Source organism: Anolis carolinensis, chromosome 3 (genome assembly GCF_035594765.1).
Source record: "Anolis carolinensis isolate JA03-04 chromosome 3, rAnoCar3.1.pri, whole genome shotgun sequence".
NCBI classification, from domain to species: domain Eukaryota; kingdom Metazoa; phylum Chordata; class Lepidosauria; order Squamata; family Dactyloidae; genus Anolis; species Anolis carolinensis.
In genome coordinates this window covers 7,739,623-7,763,336 of record NC_085843.1, presented here as the reverse complement: position 1 = coordinate 7,763,336, position 23,714 = coordinate 7,739,623, and the positions used below count along the sequence as shown (strand labels likewise).

Sequence of the window (23,714 nt, the reverse complement as noted above, 5' to 3'; positions counted from 1 at the left end):
CTTTGCATCTCCTTCCCTTCTTTTTTTCCCCAGCTGGTTAAAACCCACAACTTGATGACCAACAGGAACTACATCTTTGGCTACCATCCTCATGGAATCATGGGACTGGGTGCCTTCTGCAACTTTAGTACGGAGGCAACGGGCGTGGGCCAGAAGTTCCCTGGGATCCGGCCATACCTTGCTACATTGGCCGGGAACTTCCGGATGCCCATCTTGAGGGACTACTTAATGTCTGGAGGTAAGGATTCCACAACCAGTATTCAGAAAACCTAACTCAATCGAGTCTTGTGTGTCTGTACATACCTTGAAGCTGCCTGTTGACTTATGGTGACCCCATGAATTTCATAGGGTGTTCTTAAGCAAGGAGGTGTTTTGTCCAGTTCCTTCCCCTGAAATCCAGCCTACAGCACATGGTATGCCTTGGTGGTCTCCCATCCAAGTATTAGATAGGACTGACCATGTTCAGCTGTTTTGAGTCCTCTTTGTGGAGATAAATTAGGGTATAAAAATATAACAACAACAACAACAGCCTCCAGATGGGATCTAGAGCAGTGGTTCTCTACCTGTTGGTCCCCAGATGTTTTGGCCTTCAACTCCAGAAAACCTAATAGCTGGTAAACTGGCTGACGTTTCTGGGAGTTGTAGGCCAAAACACCCGGGAGCCACAGATGATTTTAGAAGTCTTGTAGCAGTTGGATAATTTTCTAGCCTTTCAGCACTTTATCAAACTTCAGGCTACACAGCAGAAGTGAGTACTGATATTCTTAGTAACTCTGGAGTACATTAAACAAACAGCATAGATTGTCATCATCCAACCAGGAAGGGTTTTTATCTTTACAGTTACACAAACCAAAATATACAATTTGTACACAGCCTCTCCTCCTTCTGCGGTACTACTTGCAGTATAATATTTACTGTGTCTTCAGTCTTAGAGCAACATTTGATCCACAAGTTCACAGAATCAAATCAAACACACCAAACTCTCTTCTATAGGGAAGTTCAAATCTCCACTACAGCAAAGTCCACAAGCTCTATCATTGGGAAGTCCCAAACACTCCAGATTCTTGGGAAGCCCACAGGCTGTGGTTGCTTGCTTAATTTACATTCCTCTTAACCTGCTGCATTACATCATCCGCCCTGCAGCCTATTCTTCCCCGGTGGCGCAATGTGCCGGCAGGACTGCTGACCAACAGGTCGGTGGTTTGAATCCAGGGAGAACGGGTGAGCTCCCTCTGTCAGCTCCAGCTTCCCTTGCAGGGACATGAGAGAAGACTCCCACAAGGATGGTAAAACATCAAACATCCAGGCATCCCCTCAGCAACATCCTTGCAGACGGTCAATTCTCTCACACCAAAAGCAACTTGCAGTTTCTCAAGTCGCTCCTACACGGAAAAAAAATTGCTTACAGGTCCCATTCATTACTATGTGATTTACTCACAACTTACATACTGCTTAGTCACTCCTCACTTTACAATTAACCATGAATCTGATAGGTAGCTTACCAAACTCTAACAGTAGCTAGGAAGGAAATACTTAGCTTCCCTACATAAGTTTACTCCTTCATTTTCTTGAAGTGTTTTCCCCCACCTTCTGGTTCTGTCTTCGGAAAAAATCTTGTGCACAATTGCAAATTCATCACACTTGACGAGACACTCAGGGTGCATCTACACTGTAGAATTAATGCAGTTTGACACCACTTTAACCCCATGAGATTTGTAATTTCACCTGGTCATTAGTCGTTTTTTTTCCAAAGAGTATGGGTGCCTCACTGAACTGAAAATCCCAGGCTTCCCTAACTGAAGTGGTGTCAAGCTGCTTTTTATTTCATTTTATTTTATTTTTATTGTTTCAAAACCAACTTGAGAACATACTGCAAGTTGCTTCTGGTATGAGAGATTTGGTTGTCTACAGAGACGTTGCCCAGGGGATTCCTAAATGTGTTACCATCCTGCTGGGAGGCTTCTCTCATGTCCCTGCAAGCTAGAGCTGACAGACAGGAGCTCACCGTGTTTCACAGATTTGAACTGGCAACCTTTAGGTCAGCAACCCAACCTTCAAGTCAGAAGTTCAGCCGACACAAGCGTTTAACCCATTACGCCACCACGGCTCCTATTTCTGTAATGTCCATGCACCCTGACAAAGAAATCTTTAACTTTTGTTTTAGTACTTTTAACCCATTTCTTCCCACGTTAGAAGAAATATGAAATATGGATATGTTGTTATAACGGCTATCTTGTCTCTGAAATGCTCAGGTATCTGCCCAGTGAACCGCGACACCATAGACTTCATCCTCTCCAAGAACGGCACTGGGAACGCCATTGTGATTGTGGTGGGGGGCGCAGCCGAGTCCCTGAACTGTACGCCGGGCAAGAACTCTGTCACCCTCAAGAACCGGAAAGGCTTTGTGAAGCTGGCATTACGGCATGGGTAAGGAGAGGACAATGCCGTCCTGGTGAAACCCTTAGACCAGGCATGGGCAAACTTGGGCCCTCCAGGTGTTTTGGACTCCAACTCCCACCATTCCTAACAGCTCAGGTCCTTTCCTTTTCCCCCTCAGCCGCTTAAGCTGAGAAAGGAAGGGGCCTGAGGCTGTAATGGAGGAACAAAGGATGGAAGCCATGGCCCTAGAAGGTGTCAAGGGACCGAAAAACTGAAGTTTCCACATTCAGAGCATGTGGTTTGTTGCAGAAAATTCCAGCAGGACTTGGAGAACTATTGCTACCTGGTGGAATCAAATGGAACTACAATGAATGAAATAAAGTAATAATAAAGTTGAGCATCCCTCATCCGGATTACTGTACTCCAAAATTATTATTATTATTATATTTATTTATACCCCACTTTATCTCTCCCAAAGGAGACTCAAATCGGCTTCTAAAAGTGTCTATAGAGGTGACTGAGAATAGTTGTCCTCTTCCTGTATGATGGCTGAATGTGCTTCAGGTTTCTTTGATGCACAAAAGTATTGAAGATATTGCAATAATAATAATAATAATAATAATAATAATAATAATAATAATAATAATAATAAACTTTATTTATACCCCGCTACCATCTCCCCAATGGGGACTCGGGGCGGTTTACATGGGGCCATGCCCAGAACAATACAATATAACAGAATATAAAAAGAACAACAAATCATAACATATTGAACATTACAGTAAATGATAATATACATTACAACGCAAAATCAGCAGAACAATAAAAACAAGGACGGGCCACATGAACACTAAGTTAAAACTCGGGGTGAGAAAAGAAATAGGAGTAAAAACCACAAAGAACAGGGTCATAAAATAGTGATGCAATCTGGAGGAAAGATATTGGAGGGGAGCAACAGAGAGGATGTATGCAGTAATTACTCTCCAAAAGCACAGCAGAAGAGCCATGTTTTCAGGTCTTTCTTAAAGGCTGCTAATGTGGGGGCTTGCCTAATCTCAACATAAATATGCCTTTGCGTCTAAGATGTGTATGAAGCATAACTGAATTTCAGGTTTAGATTTGGCTCCTATCTCCAAAATACCCTATTATGCACATACAGTAGAGTCTCACTTATCCAAGCTAAACGGGCCGGCAGAAGCTTGGATAAGCGAATATCTTGGATAATAAGGAGAGATTAAGGAAAAGCCTATTAAACATCAAATTAGGTTATGATTTTACAAATTAAGCACCAAAACATCATGTTATACAACAAATTTGACAGAAAAAGTAGTTCAATATGCAGTAATGTTATGTTGTAATTACTGTATTTACGAATTTAGCACCAAAATATCACGATATATTGAAAACATTGACTACAAAAAGGGCTTGGATAATCCAGAGGCTTGGATAAACGAGGCTTGGATAAGTGAGACTCTACTGTATTTATAAACTAGGTACTCCAAAATCCAGAATGTTTTCAAATAAGAGATAGTAAGGTAAAGGTTTTCCCCTGACATTGAGTCCAGTCATGTCCGACTCTGGGGGTTGGTGCTCATCTCCATTTCTAAGCCAAAGAGCCGGCGTTGTCCGTAGACACCTCCAAAGTCATGTGGCTGGCATGACTGCATGGAGCGCCGTTACCTTCCCACCAAAGCAGTACCTATTGATCTACTCACATTTGCATGTTTTTGAACTGCTAGGTTGGCAGAAGTTGGGGCTACCAGTGGGAGCTCACCTCACTCCCCAGATTCAAACCACCGACCTTTCAGTTAGCAGGTTCGGTGGTTTAATCCACTGCACCACCGGGGGCTCCATCAAATAAGAGATGGTGGGTTGCTGTGCATTTTCCGGGCTGTATGGCCATGTTCCAAAAGCATTCTCTCCTGATGTTTTGCCCACATCTATGGCAGGCATCCTCAGAGGTTGTGAGGTATATTGGAAAACTAAGCAAGGGAGGTTTATATATCTGTGGAAGGTCCAGGGTGGGAGAAAGAACTCTTGTCTGTTGGAGGCCAGTGTGAATGCTGTAATTAATCACCTTGATTAGCATTAATGGCCTTGAAAGCTTCATTCACAGTATATTATTTGAGAACATTGAAATGCTGGACCACTGTAACAACGATCATGTCAGACTACACATAGAATTCATTGAAATCCACAAATATGTGGACAATTTCAACAAAAAGGAGGAAACAATGAAAATGAACAAAATCTGGCTATCAGTATTAAAAAACTCAAAAATCAGAACAGTAAATAAGGAACAACACTCTAAAAACAGAGAAATTACAGACATGAATCAATCAGGGGCAGCTAACACCTTAGAACAAAAGATTCCCCAGGCAGGAATGAAGCTTGCAAGGCCATTAATGCTAATCAAGGTGATTAATTGCAACCTCCCTTGCTTAGTTTTCCAATATACCTCACAGCCTCTGAGGATGCCTGATATAGATGTCAGGAGAGAATGCTTCTGGAACATGGCCCTACAGCCCAGATAATGCACAACCCAGCGATTCCGGCCATGAAAGCCTTCGACAACACAAATAAGAGATATTTAACCTATATAAGGCATCTCTGTATTCCAAAAAGGGGGGAATTTCCTTAGCTGTGCCTAAACTGCTCTAGCATTTTGAAAAGACAGAAGGGTGCTGAGATCTGAATTGTTTCCACATTGTAGAGCAGATCTGGTGCCCATTTACTCCTTTGGCGAGAACGAGGTCTATGAGCAGGTGATCTTTGAAGAAGGCTCCTGGGGAAGGTGGGTGCAGAAGAAGTTCCAGAAATACGTCGGCTTTGCTCCCTGCGTCTTCCACGGACGGGGCCTCTTCTCCTCCACCAGCTGGGGCTTGGTGCCATATTCCAAACCCATAACTACTGTTGGTAAGGCTCCCCCCTGAGTATACACTATGAATACCACATTCCTCTGAGCTACTTATTATTGTGTGATGGTCAGATAGACCTTCAGATAAGGATGACCACATATGCATTAGGTATTGCTTGCATGCACTTTGTTGTTGTCTGCATACATTTGAAGTTCTATAAGATAGTGATGCTTAGAATAAACTTTATCATATTGACCAGGCTATGAGTGGATTGGACTGAAAGCAGTGCTGGGACTTGGTAGATCCTTTGGCCAAAGTTATTCTTCGTTATCTGCTTTCCTGCTCAGTTTCAGCACTCATTTCAGCTCCATGTTGGGAGATACAGTAGTGAAGGGACCATAAGCCAGAAAATAATAAACTTTTGCTTATGTAGCTTTGCCTCTGCATATGCCCCTCCCTTTCTGTGAGCTGGTGCCTTTCTCCAGAAAGTTCTAAAGAGAGAAGAAAGCTCAGAGTAAACCAGTGAGGTCATTGATACCATTTATACCAAGTAGGTGTGGAAGGTGAGGAAGACCCTCAGCCATTGGTCAATTTTAGATAAGCCAAAGGTATATATTCTTTGTTTGCTACACACATGTTGCGGCAGCCATTTACATGGTACAGGACCCATTGAAATGGGTGCCTACGGCTGTTTGCCTTATCATAGCTATGATAATAAACTTTGCTTTTTGCATCTCTCACGAGACTGAGTTTTCTGCCTGACAATCTGAAAAGCACCAGTTAGAGCAGACCTATCCATAGATTTCATGTTGGTGACACACTTTTTACATATACATCATTTTGCAACACAGTAGTTTATTTATTATTTATTTATTTACTTCATTTTTACCCCGCCTTTCTTGATTCCGGAGGGGACTCAAGGTGGCCTACATATCCCGCAAAAATTCAGTGCCGCACAGGTAAACAATAAAACACATCAAAATGTAAACAATCTAAACCTATAAGCAATTAAAACACACATCAGCAATCAATTAAAACCATATAAAATGCTGAGTCTAGGTCTGTTTTACTAACAAACTGGAGGTTAAACCAACCCTTTACAATAGATACTGACACATAAATAAATTGTAATAATGAAATCATAGAATCATAGAGTTGGAAGAGACCTCACAGGCCATCCAGTCCAACCCCATTCTGCCAAGAAGCAGGAAAATCACATATATGAAAACATCACATATCTCATGAAAACCTTTCAATTATTTTTTTTAAATATATATATATTATTTACTGCTTATTTCACATAGATCCGTGGGTTTCTTGTTTTGTTCAAGCAATAGGTATACCTAGTATAGCTGACACACAGTTTGGGAAGCTCCAAGTTAGAGGAAAACTGTTTGAGGTTGTTCCACATTTTCCTTATTTTCCCTTTTTTTTTCCTTTTCAGTTGGGGAGCCCATCACCATTCCCAAAATCGAAAATCCAAGCCAGAAGGAAATAGACTTTTATCACAGCCTCTACATGAACTCTCTGATTAAACTTTTTGACAAGTACAAGACCAAGTTTGGCCTGCCAGAAGCAGAGGTCTTGGAAGTCAATTGACTGGCACCAGAGACGATCCTTCGGTCTTGCGTTTTCGGCAGCAAAAAACCACTTGGCAAAGAGACCCTTTTTTCGCCTGCCAGAATCCAAGTTGTGTTCTTCTTTGTTTGGTCTCTTTGTCTGTGAGCCAGGGAAGTGAGCACGGAAGTGTGCGCCAGCTTTTTTTAAAAGGACAAAAGGAAAATACGTTTGTCTAAATATTCAAAATGTTAGACCTCTGTAGGAACGTTTTATTTTTCTGTTTCATTGTGTTTCCTGCTCTGTCGGTGACACGACACCTCTCCCCATGTCGTCTTTTGAATGGGAAGAGAAAGGTTGCCCTTTGCAATGGCCATTTAGGGTAGAACACAGAGCCCTTGAGCTAGAAACAGAGCAGCTCAAAAAGGAAGGAAGCTGCCTTCTTTTGACTGGCCATTGATTGACCATGGTTGGCTTGGGATCCCCAGGAGGCCTTTCTCAGGTTTGTCAGCCTGAGACCCTATCAGCCTGGGGTCACTTGGGACTGAGCCTGGAAGATTATGCAGGCAAGGCATATATTCTGCCCTTGAGCCATGCCCTTCCTAGATAATGAAACAGGGTTTGTGGAACGAAGCACTTATTTGGACTGGAGTTTGATTGGCTAGCCTTGATGAAGCAGGCACTGCATGCAGTGCCATTTTCTAGTGGTGATAAGTAATAATATGAGAAATGCTGTATACATTGAAATCCAGTCGGCTGTACCTATTCAGGGCTTCTGCATCCATGGAGTTAACCAACCATGCTTAAGAAACCAAGCATGGTTCCTCCTTTAGGCTCCCATTTTTAGTTCCAGAGGCTCTCTCTAGCACTCATTTGACCTATTTGCCATTTTATATAAGGGTTGTCATTTTGCTATGCCATTGTATATAATGGGACTTGAGCCTCCACTGATTTTGGTATCTATGAGGATCTTGCAACATAGCCCAGTGTATCATTGCAAGCAGTTCTCGCCTCTCCACAGCCTGCATGTCCCGTGACATTGTCCTTGCCATTCCAGCAGCACTTTTACATGTAAGCTGGACCCATTGGGGCTGGAATCAAATCACGCACCTACAATTGGAAAACTAAACCGGATTTAAGAGTGGAGCCCCCAGCATTTTGTAGTTTTGTGTGCACTGATTTGCACCATCTCATCTCCTTTTGCATTCACTTTATAGCATAAGGACAGGGAATAGTGACATGAAGGAGCCCACTAAGTGGGTAAGATTAAAGGGAATGGAAATGAAGCATTTTTTGTGGGAAATGCAAAAAAGGAAATGAAGACTCTTTTCCATAGGAAAAAAGAGTCCTCTTTTAGTTACAAAGGAGACCAAAGAAAAGGAAAGGGAACATTGTTCTTCCCTGGCCCCTCCCGGAAGGCGTGAAACCATGCAGAAATCATCTCTCTCTGTTCTTGAAGCAGCAAAAAACACTGTTTTCATTAGAGAGGGAAAGGAGGTGGTCGCTAGTCCTCATGGTTCCAAAGAAAAGGCTAGAATTGCACAGGCACCTTTCTGGGATTTTTAAATTTGGAAATCCAAATTCTTACGTTTTTTTATTTCTCAACTTCATGGGATGCACACTCACTTCTGTAGCCACACTCTTTCAGTGATACTGTAGTCAATTCTGTTTTACACAACCGATGTTACGTGGTGCAAGGGGATTTCTTTTTGGGAAAGGTCTCTCCTGGAAGCACAAGCAATGCAACTTCTCATTTTTTCCCTCCTCCTGTTTTTTTTTTCTCCCCTTTCTTTCTTCATCTTGTTGTACAAATGGGACTGGGAACCAAAGACCATGCCTGAAAGCAGACTTGGCTCAGTTAATTGCTTTCCTCGGTATCCTCACGTTCTCCCTTTCTTCATCTTGGTATTGCTAGAATGACTCGATGTTTTCAAAAATGGCTAATGTTAAAAATCAGGCATGGGCAAACTTGGGCCCTCCAGGTGTTTTGGACTTCAACTAACCACAATTCCTAACAGCCTACCGGCTGTTAGGAATTGTGGTTAGTTGAAGTCCAAAACACCTGGAGGGCCCAAGTTTGCCCATGCATATTATATAAATAATGTCAGTATGCTGGAAGTTAAGTGTTATCACTCAGCAATATGTTGAAGCGGAATTGAGAACTGGTTTTCAACCAGCCATGATAGAGAATGGGAAAGGAGAAGTGAAAAGATTGCCAGCTACTTTCTGAAAAGAACCTCTTATGTTTTATCAAATATAGAGCAGGTAGAAGGTTACTGTACATATTCTTCTATAAGTCAACTTCCTATATAAGAGGGCAGATTTTGGGGCCAAAACAATACATTGCAATTTTATTTTATTGTGTCAGAAGCGACTTGAGAACATACGGCAAGTCGCTTCTGGTGTGAGAGAATTGGCCGTCTACAGAGACCTTGCCCAGGGGACACCTGGATGAGTTAGCTGGGAGGCTTCTGTCATGTCCCTGCAAGCTAGAGCTGACAGATGGGAGCTCACCTCATTTCACGGATTCGAACTGGCAACCTTCAAGTCAGCAACTGAATCTTAAGGTCAGCAGTCCAGCCGGCACAAGGATTTAACCCATTGTGTCACTGCAGCTCCTTACATTGCAATATGACCCATTCATAAGTCGAGGGTCTTTAAGCAGAAACAAAAAAAGCACTAATCACTGAAAAATCAATAAAAAAGGCTCAGTTTAAACGTGTTTTTTGCAGTTTGCCACCAAAATTTGCAACACAGTGACCTGAAAACAGGCATCCTCAGCATGTTTTAAGGTCTTTTAGACATTGGAGCAAATTGGTTCCAGAACAGGTAACCTTGCCCACCCCATATTAAAAGTATATTGAAGGAGGAATGCTGACTATCTGAAAGATTGTGTCTTTAAATCGTAAGCAGGAGTACAATATTTTGTAGGAAGCAAGCGTCTGGAAATCCCTGTTTTTCAAGAAGACTCTACTGATTCCTCAGTTCCGCAGTGAATGTATATAACGATAGCTCTTCTGCACAATATATTGACTGTTTTTTTTAACTGTTTACATGGATGTTGACTGAAGCTTTATAGAGAAATATATTCAGAGCCCAATGTGCGTGCATATCTATATACCTATTTAAATGTTTTGCACTACTTGCATGTTTAACCTGCCGCCTTCCGTCGTTTTAATCGTGGGTAACGATCCAAGCTCAACATGTGCCTTCGGGTGAATGCAGGACGCCAGGGCCTTGGTTCTGGGGCTCTTGCATCCCTGTGATCTTAAAACATGAAGTGTATACAGATCTTTAAAAAAGAAATGCTCCAACCCTTTGGGCATTTCATGGAATATTGTATATCGGGAAAAGAATTTTGTACAAATTTATAGAAATAAATGTAAGGAAAAAATGTATTGGTTTCCATCTATCTTGTCTCAATCCAGAGGTGTGTGGTCCATTTTTATTATGAGCCTGGCCTTAAGAGTTCTTCTAAACCACTGGTTCTCAACCTGGGGTCCCCAGATGTTTTTGGTCTTCAACTCCCAGAAATCCTAACAGCTGATAAAATGGCTGGCATTTCTGGGAGTTGTAGCCCAAAAACATCTGATGATCCCAGGTTGAGAACCACTGTTCTAAGCCAAGAATTTAGTCCGAATTTTGCAAGTGCAATCGAAGGGGATAAACTATATATATATTTCCTTATAGGTAAAGGTTTCCCCTGACGTTAAGTCCAGTTGTGACCGACTCTGGGGGTTGGTGCTCATCTCCATTTCTAAGCCGAAGAGCCGGCGTTGTCCGTAGACACCTCCAAAGTCATGTGGCCATAGGCATGACTGCATGGAGCACAGTTACCTTCCCGCCGGAGCAGTACCTATTGATCTACTCACATTGGCATGTTTTTAGACTGCTAGGTTGGCAGAAGCTGGAGCTAACAGCGGCCGCTCACGCCGCTCCTTGGTTTTGAACCTGGGACCTTTCGGTCTGCAAGTTCAGCAGCTCAGTGCTTTAATACACTGCACCACCGGGGCTCCTTCTATCTCCTTATATGTGTATACATATGGATCACCACCTCGAGATTGTTGTTATGTGCCTCTGTCATTTCTGACAGGGTTGCCACATCACAGGGTTTTCTTGGCAACTTTTGTTCAGAGAAGGTTTGCTGAGGCTGAGGCTGAGAGTGCAGAAACATAAACCTCAGATACATATTTGGACAATTCTCAGCCACACATGATGTTCAGCTGTTAAAAAATTTCTTAATTTGGCACCTATTGAAAAAGTGAGAGAAGAAGCCACAGACAATACGTGAGTAAAGTTTCTGTAAAAAATATTATTAAAATTATACTAAATCTATATACTAAAAGACTACAGTTCCGGCAGCAAAGGTTATCCCATGCATCCTACAGAAAATATTTTTAAAACTAAAAATATAAAGAATACAGAAGATAAAAAACAAGAATAACAAGAAATAGTAAAAGTGACTACCAAACTTTTCCACAGCCAGATCATAAGTCTTCTGTTCCTTTTAAAATTATTATTAGTAGTAATATTAGTATATATAAATATACTTTTTCTCTCTCTTTAAAGAGACTTAACACAATGAGTATGGCATATACTTCTTTATCTATTTCATTACAATACGTCACAATACTGAACAGTTATCCTGTAGAAAGAAACATTTTCTCTATTTGTATCTATTTGTTAATAATATAGTAGAGTCTCACTTATCCAAGATAAACGGGCCGGCAGAACATTGGATAAGCAAAAATCTTGGATAATAAGGAGGGATTAAGACAAAAGCCTATTAAACATAAAATTACATTATGATTTTACAAATTAAGCACCAAAACATCATGTTTTAGAAGAAATTGACAGAAAAAGCAGTTCAATACACAGTAATGGTATGTAGTAATTACTGTATTTACGAATTTAGCACTAAAACATTGCAACATTTACTACAAAAACAATGACTACTAAAAGGCAAACTTCCTTGGATAATACAGAACCTTGGATAAGTGAAGCTTGGATAAGCGAGACACTACTGTAATTGAGAAGAATAGTTACTTCTTTTCCAACAAAAACAACCCTCTGTTCTTTAAAACTCATATAATCCCGAAATTTAAAATCAACAATGGCTTTATTCTTTATAGTTTTCATTTTTTAAAAGGCAAGAGCCAGCAGCAACTTGTCGGTTAAATTTCTCTGCGAAGCAGAAATCTCCGCAGTTAGGAGGATTACTCCGAAAACCTTGGGTGACCAAACACATAAGACTCTTAAGCTCTCACTCATTCGGTGCTTGAAAGTCAAGTAATTAATCCAAGCAGAAACCGGGTTGCGGGTATGGCCGTCTGCGCCACCTGGCCTCCAGTGTCCTAAGATTAGAATTGTGATCCAACTTGATAAATACAAAAGATACAAAATACAGGCAGTCCTCAAGTTACAAATATCTGACTTACAAAGACTCATAGTTAAGAACAGGGCTGAGATAACAGGAAGTGAGAAAAAGCTACCCCTTGGAAGGGAAGTTCACTCCTGGAAGAGTTATCATCATGAAGGAGGACTTCTAAGGAGTTCATGCCATCGTGAGCTATGTGTTTCTGAGTATTCTGAAGCCTGTAAAAAGTCTGTGAAACGGAACAAGTCAAAATAAAGTCTTCAAAGTATTTTTTGGATGAAACCTAAAGTTTGTGTTTCATTACAACAAGATAAGGCTCAGGAACTCTGCTAATTGCTAAGTTGCTGTTAAGAACTCTGCTGATGTTTGGCTGTGTTGACCTGCTTGCCTTGGAACATTCCGTACAACTGCAGCATTACACTTGTTATGAATTACCGTATATACTCGAAGATAAACCGGGTTTTTCAGCCCTTTTTATGAGCTAAAAAAGCCTCCCCCGGCTTATAATGGGGTCAAGGTCAGGGTCAAGTCGGCAGCAGAGCCTGCAGGCTATTGCTTGCAATATGTGACCTATTTCTCTCTTCTCCTCCCTTATCAGTGTGTTTTCTTTTGCAAAGCCTCCCTCGCTCTTAATCAAGGGAATGTTTTGAAAAGAGAAAGATGCCCTTGCAAGTCAGGAAGAAGAAAAATATATATTCATTAATCTTATGAAAGCATTTTCCCCTGAAATATTTGTTAAACTCTGCTACAGATATATGGGCATTAACCCCTTGCAAGCTTTTGCAATCTCTATGTACCTTTATATTTGTATCTATCTATATACATTAATTTATATATGAATTTTCCCCTCATAGGTTTGCAAGTCTTTGCAAATCCTATATACATATAGATCCATGTACCTGTGTATCTGTAGCCATACATATACATTATTTTTATATATGAATTTACCCTCATATGGTTGCAAGTCTCTGCAAATCATATATATTGCGCCAAATTGCTATGTGTGTGTGTGTAAAGAAATCCTTGCAAAGTTGCTTGCAGAAGATCTCTGCCAAAAGGGAGCTGAGATCTTTGCAGAGGCAAGCCACGCCTCAAACAATGTATCGGTTTTCTGGCAGGTGGCTGAGCTTGTCGGGAATCTGAGCTTGTAGGGAGAGCACAGAAAAGACAGGCTCTCTAGCTACGGTTAAGTAGCAGTTTACAATATGCTATGCTGGGTCTATTGAATGCTGATTGATTAGTTATTGATCCTATGCAACTACAAGGACATTGTACGATTGCTGAACTGTTTATTTGACTTCAACTCAACAAGTAAAGTTTTCTTTGTTCTTTTAATTCCTCTGCCTGGTCTGAGTCTTTTGCACATGGTGTTAACTGGACACTGCTGGTTCCGCTATACATACTCGCTAACAATATATAGATATAATTATCTATATAAAGAGAGATGTCTGGATAATTATGAATATATTCTTACCTACTTATATATAGGGCTTGCAAATATTACAGGGGGAAATGAACACACAAATATATCTAGACACGTCTAGATAGATATGAATATATATATATATATATATATATATATATATATATATATATACACACACACACACACACACACACACACACTGTATATGGCTTGCAAATATTGTAGGGGAAATGCACACATACACACAGAGGGGGGATTTGCAAACGTTTCAGGGGGAAATGCATATGTGAAATTAGTATCTATAATTATAGATCCATATCTAGCTCTGCATTGTTTATATAAGTATTGAATGTTTGCCTGTTACTATATTGGAAGCCAGCCTGAGTCCCCATGGGGAGATAGATAGGGTGGGATCCAAATGAAGTTGTTGTTGTTGTTGTTATTATTATTGTTTTTGTTGCCCCTACTTTTCCACTTATAGAGCTAGTTTATTGTTTTTCTTTGAAATACGGTAAATATTCAAAAACATTTAACCTACTGATGCCTCGATTAATGAAATTTTATTGGTATCTATTTTTTAGTTTGAAATTTACCCGTAGCTGCTGCATTTCCCACCCTCGGCTTATACTCGAGTCAATACGTTATCCCAGTTTTTTTGTGGTAAAATTAGGTGCCTCGGCTTATATTCGGATCAGCTTATACTTGAGTATATACGGTATGTTCCTACCTGGCGGGAATGTTGTGATTGGGTTGTTGTATGTCTTTCGGGCTGTGTGGCCATGTTCCAGAAGTATTCTCTCCTGACGTTTCACCCACATCTATGGCAGGCATCCTCAGAGGTTGAGAGGCATGGGTAAACTAGGCAAGGAAAGGAAAATATACAGTAGAGTCTCACTTATCCAAGCTAAACGGGCCGGCAGAAGCTTGGATAAGCGAATATCTTGGATAATAAGGAGGGATTAAGGAAAAGCCTATTAAACATCAAATTAGGTTATGATTTTACAAATTAAGCACCAAAACATCATGTTATACAACAAATTTGACAGAAAAAGTAGTTCAATACGCAGTAATGCTATGTAGTAATTACTGTATTTATGAATTTAGCACCAAAATATCATGATATATTGAAAACATTGTCTACAAAAATGGCTTGGATTATCCAGAGGCTTGGATAAGTGAGGCTTGGATAAGTGAGACTCTACTGTGTATATATATATATATATATATATATATATCTGTGGAGAGTCCAGGGTGTGACAAGAGTCTTTTGTCAGTTGGAAGCCAGCATTAATGTTTCAGTTAATCACCCTAATTAGCATTGGAAAGGTTTGTCTCTTGCCTGGGGGGCATCCTTTGTTCAGTCATTAGCCGTCCTTGGGGCTCCTCTGTCCTCAGAGTGTTGCTTCCCATGTAATAATAACCAACCACCCCTCTTAATGTTCCCCCAGCAACAGCAAAAATATCCCTGTGGGCAGCAAAGCCAGGCAATCCTAACTGGAAGGCCCCCATGAGGGTCATTCCCCAGGGGCAAACCAAGAATGGGCAACTTGGACGTCCCTGAACAGACACAGAAGCGGAGTGGGCAGATTATACCAAATAATCCAGAAAAAAAAGACCGCAAACCGGACATGAGCCAGCAGCGTGATGCAGCAGCGACAAAGGCCAAGGCGATCCTAGGCTGCATCAAGAGGATGAGAGGGTATTTCCCCTTAAGGAAGAAGGCCTTGCTCCCCTGTTGCTATGGCGACAACCTCCCTCCTCCTTCTCTTCCAGTGTTCATGTCAGTTTTTGTGGCCACGTGACAACAACAGAGAAGACACATGACGCCTCTGTCATTTATTTTGGCTTTGACTGCTTCAAGCGCTGGCCCCGCCTTCCAGGGTAAAGCAACCAATGGGTCGCGAGGAGTAATGGAGTGACTTGAGGAGTGGCGATTGAGAGAGGCGGCGTCGAGGCCGGCGCCCCGCCCTCCGCGCACGGGGACCAATCGGGGAGCGGCTCACGCCGCTCCCCGATTGGTCCCCGTGCGCGGAGGGCGGGGCGCCGGCCTCGACACCGCCTCTCCCATTCGTCCATCCGTTGTTCACTTCATTTGGTTCAGTTGAGGGGAACAACATGGCTCCCTGAGGGAAGGCGCTCAGTGCGCAGGCGCCAAGGCCGCTCCTGCTCCCGGGCTGCCGTCAACGGTTTCTCTCCGGCATGAGCCAAAGCGCCGCCGCCGTCCTGGCCCCGCCGGGCCCGGCTTCCCGCGCCCTGCATGTGGAGCTCCCTTCCCAGCAGGTGAGTCTCGGCCGAGGAGGCCTCACGGGGCCTGACAGCGAGGAGGGCCTTCCAGACAGCTCCCCTCAGGGTTCTTTTCACATGACAATCCACAAACAGGCCTTGCAAGGCTTCCAATGCAACCCTAAGACTGATGTGGGCCTCAGCGAAAATCTGTTTGGCATTCTTAATAGCTAGCTAGCCCCTTGGTTTCTCGAAGGCTTTCATGGCCGGAATCACTGGGTTGCTGTGAGTTTTCCGGGCTGTATGGCCATGCTCCAGTAGCATTCTCTCCTGACGTTTCGCCTTCATCTGTGACTAATGGCATCTTCAGAGGTTCTGTTTATTATTTATTTATTAGTGACATTTATATCCCGCCCTTCTTACTCCGAAGGGGACTCAGGGCAGCTTACAAGTTATAGGTAGTACATACAATATACAGTAGAGTCTCACTTATTCAACATAAACGGGCCGGCAGAACGTTGGATAAGCGAATATGTTGGATGATAAGGAGGGATTAAGGAAAAGCCTATTAAACATCAAATTAGGTTATGCTTTTACAAATTAAGCACCAAAACATCATGCTATACCACAAATTTGACAGAAAAAGTAGTTCAGTACACAGTAATGCTATGTAGAAATTACTGTATTTACAACTTGGCACCAAAATATCACTATATATTGAAAACATTGACTACAAAAAAGTGTTGGATAATCCAGAAAATTTGATAAGCGAGTGTTGGATAAGTGAGACTCTACTGTATTACATTACTGGTACAGCACAACATAAGCATAGTACACCACCACACTGCACTACACCGCAACACCACTAGCAATACCATATGCAACACACTACAATATCACAATCCTTACCACATGTACATACAATATACAGTAGAGTCTCACTTATCCAACACTCACTTATCCAACATTCTGAATTATCCAACACATTTTTGTAGTCAATGTTTTCAATACATCGTGATATTTTGGTGCTAAATTCGTAAATAGAGTAAGTACTACATAGCATTACTGTGTATTGAATACTTTTTCTGTCAAATTTGTTGTATAACATGATGTTTTGGTGCTTAATTTGTAAAATCATAACCTAATTTAATGGTTAATAGGCTTTTCCTTAATCTCTCCTTATTATCCAACATATTCACTTATCCAACGTTCTGCCAGCCCGTTTACGTTGGGCAAGTTAGACTCTACTGTGCAATACATTACATTACTGGTACAGCACAACATAAGCATCATACACCACCACACTGCACTACACCACCACACCGCAACACCACTAGCTATATCACATGCAACACGCAATGCACAATTATAATAGTGTATTTGAGAGGCAGTACTTAGGCGATCCCTCGTAGTTCGAGGATGATGGTCTTCCAGTTGTGGGGTCTTGAGGGTGGGTTCTTAGATGGCTGAAGAGACCTATTCTTGATCTGCATGTTCTACCGCAGTGAGGACATCGGTTTCCAGGTGGAAGGCGGTCCTGGTCAGGGTTGAATAGTGTATTACTATCACTATCACACTGTAAAACACTACAATATTACCATCAATCCCACATGTACATACAATATATCACATCACTAGCACAACACAATATCAACATTATACAATATTATATTGTCATAATGACACAGGAGACATGGTGGAATGATATCTTCCTGGCTTCCTGGTTCTTCACTCTGGCCCCAGAGTGGCAGTTATTCCTTGGTGGGAAGGGCTCCCAACTGATGACTATTGGTGGTGAAGCAAGTGCAGTGTAAATATATCTATTTATTTATTTATCATGTCAGAAGCAAACTGAAGGTACGAGTTGTAATGTATTTGAAAACACAAAGTTTAAAAGAAAACAATTTGGCATAATACTAAATGTCCTTTGACCAGTAGCTGGCCACTTGGAGTGCCTCTGGTGTTGCTGTAAGAAGGTCCTCCATAGTGGCAGGGTGCAGACTGTATTGGAGTCAGTGGTCTGTGGTTTGCTCTTCTCCACATTCACATGTTGCGGATTCCACTTAGTAGCCTCATTTCTTAAGGTTGGCTCTGCATCTTGTGGTGCCAGAGCTCAGTCTGTTCAGCGCCTTCCAAGTCGCCCCGTCTTCTGTGTGCTCAGGAGGGAGTCTCTCATCTGGTATCAGCCACTGAATGAGGTTCTGGATTTTAGCCTGCCACTTTTGGACTCTTGCTTGCTGAGGTGTTCCTGCGAATATCTCTGCATATCTTCGAAAACTATTTCTTGATTTAAGGTGTTGGCATGCTGGCTGATAACTGAACAGGGGATGGGCTGGAATTGTCAGTGCCTTGGTCCTTGCATTGCTGGCTGCTACTTCCCAGCGGATGTCAAGTGGTGCAATGCTGGTTAAATAGTATGATTTCTCCAGTGGTGTGGGGTGTAGATATCCTGTGATGATGCGGCACGTCTCATTAAGAGCTACATCCACTGTTTTAACATGGTGAAATGTATTCCACACTGGGCATGCATATTCAGCAGCAGGGTAGCAAAGCGCAAGGGCAGATGTCTTCACTGTGTCTGGTTGTGATCCCCAGGATGTGCCAGTCAGCTTTTGTACGATGTTATTTGTAGTGCCCACTCTTTGCTTGATAGTCAAGCAGTGTTTCTTGTAAGTCAGGGCACGGTCCAGAGTGACTCCCGGGTATGTTGTGCTTCATTGCTCCAGTGGGATTCCTTCCCAGGTAATCCTCACAGCTTGAGACACTTGTCTGCCACTTGCAACCTAAATATATCTGTGAAATAATGTCCAAGGTGGGATAAAGAACTCATGTCTGAATGCTGCAATTAGCAAGCTTGAATTACCATTTAAGTACCCATAAAGCTGCAAAGTCAATTAATGAGGGTATCTGCATAGAGGTACCCTGGCTGTTGTTGCTTGGAGGCATCCTCTGTTTGGGAGGTGTTAACTGACACTTCGCTTCTGGTTTGAGAGAATTGGCCGTCTGCAAGGACGTTGCCCATGGGACACTCAGATGTTTGATGTTTTACCATCCTGTGGCAGGCTTCTCTCATCTCCCCGCATAGGGAGCTAGAGTTGACAGACGGGAGCTCACCCTACACCCCAGATTCGAACCTCCAACTTTTCGATCAAACAGGCAAGGGTTTTTTCTTCCACCCTGCAAATTCCACAGATATATGTACACTCCACTTCCTTACCTCCAACCAACCTCTGAAGATACCAGCCACAGAAGTAGGCAAAACGTTAGGAGAAAATGCAGCTGGAACATGGCCATACAGCCCAAAAAACTCACTGCGACCCAGCGATTCCTGTCATGAAAGCCTTCAACAACACAATCTATACACAATATATGAAAAGGGGTATTTTGTTTTGCATATGGCTGTAGCAAGAAATCGGGTGGGGGGGGATCCAAAGCACAATTATCTTCATAGGTAAGTCAATATTTTTGTATGGGAAAATAAATTCCCGTGAATTTTTACTGACATCTTGCTGGCTACTTAAAATACTTGTTGGGGAAAATAACCTTTCAAATAGATAATGAGCATTGAAAGAATGTGCATTGACATATCATCATCCATCAACAAATGACTTCCCGAATGTCAGAAAGCTGAAGTTTTGAACCTGGCTTCATTGCCTGTGTTTCTTTATGACAAAAAAGGCCAAACGTGCCATTGAATTGGGAACGTAATTTTTAGTGAAATTGGAGAATGGTAACATTAATTGTCATAGACAGAACACCACCAAATAGAGTACAACACAGTTTATTAAAGTTACAGAACTAAAAAATGCCCGTAGGAAACAAAGGACTAGGCAAACACTTGTCTTCAGTGTGAAAAGTAACAGAAACAGCTCCGTTTGAACTAAAACGGTTCGAAAGGATAAACCGGATTAAACAGGAGTTTAATCCGGATTAAATCAAAAGTGCTTACTTCAGCCTGGCAATTTAAACAAACAAAAGTTGGTAAACAAAGGTCAAAATGAACACAAAAGCTGGCAGCAGATTCCTCTCTGCTACTCAAAAGCTACAGATGAGTAACTAAGGCTGTTTACTCCTCCGTGCAACGAGTGAAATCCGGGTCCAGGCACATCAATCAGGGTAACGGCGGTCAGCAGGGTCCCAATCCGGTCCAAGGTCGAAAGCCAAGTGCAGACGTCTAAAGTTCCGCCAGTTCCACCGAAAGCCACAGAAGGGATAGTCCGAGGTCGTAGTCAGTCAGTCCAGCGTCAATCCAGAGTAGGTAATTAATGTCCGTCAAAAAGACGACGGAGGTCCAAACTATCAAGATTAAACACAAGTTGCACAGAAAAACCCCACACAGTTCCTCCCGCCGTCTATGCCCAGTGTCCTTGGTAACTTACGTATCCAGCAACGAATCACACCCGTCTTCAGGAAGTTCCCCAACAAGAGCCCAAGCGTTCGTCCAGATTACCTTGCCCAACGCAATTAGCCATTGATCCTAAACCCCATTTTATCCCAGTTCATAACTCCTCATCGCTGTCAGCTGCTATCCTAATTCCAGGTGCCTCCTCATCATCATCCTCATCAGAGCTAAAACACCTTTGACTACGCCCCACAACATCCCCAGCTGTGGATCCCGCTCCATCCCTCCAGCCCGTCCATGGGTCTGATCCTGCAACCCGCCATTCGCCTCCCATGCTATCATTGCCGGTGACACCCAAATCCTCCCTCACACGAGTCCACTCCATGTCATCCTCCTCTGAGCTAACCATCTCTTCCTCCATTCCCTCGGTAAAACCCTCAAAGGAGTCTTCATCTGTTGGTTCTGCAAATAAGTCCCGGAGCCGTTTCCTTTCACGCTCCTCAAAAGAGTCTGACTCTTGAGGAGTCTTACGACCCCGTCTCCTAGTACCAGAGCCAGAAGGCTCAACCATAACATTAATTATCCTGGAATTGTGATCGAAGTTTATTTGGGGTCCCCCATGATCTTCTTGCAAGCAAACTAGTCAAATGTAGGTTAGGTAATGCTACTATTTGGTGGATCTATAATTGGTTAAGCGACCAAACCCAAATAGTGCTTCTCTACAATGGTTCCTGTTAATTCTGGAAAGAAGTGACTAGTGGAGTGCCACAGTTCTGTCCAACATCTTTACTAATGACTTGGATGAAGGTTTAGAGGGCGTTCTTATCAGGGATAGCCAATATTCCACAGGACAGGATCAGAATTTAAAATGAAAACAGATTAGAGTGCTGGGCCAAAACTAACAAAATGCATTTTTGTTAGCTTTGTTAATTTGTTATGCAGAAGAAATGAAATGCAAAGATACAAAATGGATGACACTTGACTTGACAATAGTCCATGTGAGAAAGATCTTGGAGTCTTTATGGACAACAAGTTGAAGGGCCAACAGTGTGGTGCAGCAGCTAAAAAAGCCAATAGGATTTTGGGCTGCATCCAAAGTGTCTGGATCGAGAGAAGTCATGGTGCCTCACTATTCTGCTTTGGTCAGACTTCTTTACCTCGAAGAAGACTGTGTCCAATTCTGGGCACCACAATTTAATAGAGATATTGACAAGCTGGAAGGTGTCCAGAGGAGGGCACCTAAAAGAATCAAAGGTCTGGATACCATGAACCACTATGAAGAGGAGCATTTTAAAGAGCTGGGTATGTTAACCCTCCAGAAGAGAAGGTTGAGAGGAGGAGAGGATAGTCATGTATAAATATGTGAAAGGATATCATAAGGAAGAGGAAGCAGGCTTTTTTTTTTTTGCTGCCTTGGAAACTAAGGTCTCGGAGCAATAGGCTCAAATCACAGATAAGGAGATTCCACCTGAACATTTGTGAGAACTTCCTGAACATGAGAGCAATTCAACAGTGAAACTTTCTGTTCGGAGTGTGGTGGAAGCTGCTTTCTTGGAAGCTTTTAAACAGAGCCAGGATGGCCATCTGTCAGGGGTAATTTGTTTGTGTTTTTCCTGCATAGCAGGGGGTTGGACTAGATGGCCATCGTGGTCGTTTCCAACTCTATGATTCTATGATTCTAATACCCTTACCATTTGTATTTAAAGTTTTAGGCTTCCGCCAGGTAAATAGGAGTTCATTTTTTGAATAATAAAAATTATATGGCATGAAGGAGTGGCATCAGGATTTTAGAGATGGTAGGTGGTGCATGGCCAAAAAAAAATAGGAAACCATTGGTCTAGATCTACCCATGGCCTCTTTTAAGGCAGCTGGGGGTCTTATCCTTGTATTATTATTGCTTTTACAGCAGATTGGGTATCCCTGATTCAAAATTCTTGGGACCACATGTATTTTGGAATTCTGGAGCATATCAATACCTGTAGTGATACGTACATTCATAATGAGGTGTCTTCGACATGGGATCTAACATGAAATTTGTAGATGCACCTCAGAAACATAGCCTGAAGGTAATTCTATCCACAATATTTTTTAAATAATGTTGTGTGCATGAAACAAAGTTTCCATCCTAGTCCTCTCAAGGGCGGGAGTTTTAAAGACTGTGAGCAGCAGAGGAAAAGGCCTTGACCTCATCTATAGTGACCATTTGTGGTAGTCCGAAGTTTAAAGCTAGTTTCACATTGTGGAAGCCAGACAACAAACTACCACAAACTCACACAAAAGAAGCCCTTAATGTGTACCAGTGCTCTGTGGTTTGTGTGTAATCATGCTCCAGGCTTTAAACTGGTTCCAGGAGTTTTTGTAATCATCTGCACAACAAAACCACTTTATTCAGTCCCACTTTGAAGCTGCATTAAATTGTCAGTGTGAATGAGGCCTATTTCTTGTTCCCACCAAAGTCAAAATTATTGACAAAAAAGAGCAGATCTTGTGTCCTGGATGAGGACCATGGTGGTGCATCTACACTGTAAAATTAATGCACTTTGACTGCCATGGCGCAGTATTACAGCATTTTTAATTTTACAGATATTTCGCCAAATACTTATGGTGCCTCTCCAAACTATGAATCCTAGATTTCCATTGCATTGAACGCATGGTGTCAAACTGCATTGATTCTATAGATGTATCCCAACTGTGAAGAAAAGGGACATCCATTGCATGGATTATAGGTGGAATGGGAATGAACAACCACACAGATATGTGCACGCACACAAATGTGTCTGCCTTTGTGGATCTATTTGTGTGGTGTGTCATGCCCAGTTTCAACCTCCCCCCCCCACCCCCAAGCTAAACATATCTAGCTCTCTAAGCTGCTCCTCATGGGTCTTAGCTTCTGGACTTTTGACCATTTTGGTTATTCTTCTCTGGGCACATTAAACTTTGTCCATGTCTGCCTCTTTTATACAATCAAGAAAGGGACAGGAAGTTTCTTCCAGTCCAGTGATGGTGAAAATAGCAATCTCTTACTATTGTTGGGCAGAGCTTGAAAAAGTTACTCCTTTGAACTTTACTACCTATCTCCGACATCTGACTATGCTAATGGAGGTTTCTGGGGAGGATTGTAATATAAAAAAAGATTAATGTTTCCAGGTTCTGAGTCTGGCATGAAGGAACTAAGTATGCCGGTTAGTATATTTGGAGAAAGGAGCAACATTACTTTCTGCCGCCAGGAGTAAGAGATGTGATCTCAGATGTCCTTGGTACTTATATGTCAATATTAACTGTATTCAGTGGCAGTGGTTTTCTGGAGTCTTGGGCATAGATAAGCATTTTGAAATCTTACTGAAAACACAGGAAGCTGCCTTAGATTGTGTCAGACTGTTGATCCATCTACCATGGTTTTGCTAACTATAACTATTAGTTATTCTTCGTGGTTCCAGGATGATTTATTTGCTTTATTTTTTCAACAACTTATTTTATGCTATTAGCACCTAAACAGAGGCTTTTGTAAGTATTTCATCAAGATACAGTAAGTGCTTTTCAAATGGGAATTTC

The 23,714-nt window shown here is 42.0% G+C and overlaps 2 protein-coding genes across 4 annotated transcripts in view; both read left to right on the top strand.

Annotated features, from left to right (window-relative positions):
• Positions 1–10,192, top strand: part of dgat2 (diacylglycerol O-acyltransferase 2) — a 41,941-nt gene extending 31,749 nt beyond the window's left edge. The window contains exons 5-8 of the mRNA XM_062974465.1: positions 34–238; positions 2,253–2,427; positions 5,093–5,295; positions 6,682–10,192. Of these exons, the coding sequence (XP_062830535.1) occupies positions 34–238; positions 2,253–2,427; positions 5,093–5,295; positions 6,682–6,836 (738 nt within the window). The 3' untranslated portion in view covers positions 6,837–10,192. The remainder of the gene's footprint in view (positions 1–33; positions 239–2,252; positions 2,428–5,092; positions 5,296–6,681) is intronic.
• Positions 10,193–15,675: 5,483 nt separating this feature from the next.
• uvrag (UV radiation resistance associated) overlaps positions 15,676–23,714 on the top strand; it is a 104,499-nt gene continuing 96,460 nt past the window's right edge. The window contains exon 1 of one of the 3 annotated variants that reach the window (XM_062974464.1): positions 15,676–15,877. In XM_062974464.1, the coding sequence (XP_062830534.1) occupies positions 15,797–15,877 (81 nt within the window). In that variant the 5' untranslated portion in view covers positions 15,676–15,796. The remainder of the gene's footprint in view (positions 15,878–23,714) is intronic. The other 2 variants (XM_003225430.3, XM_008117777.2) reach the window with 2 other exon arrangements.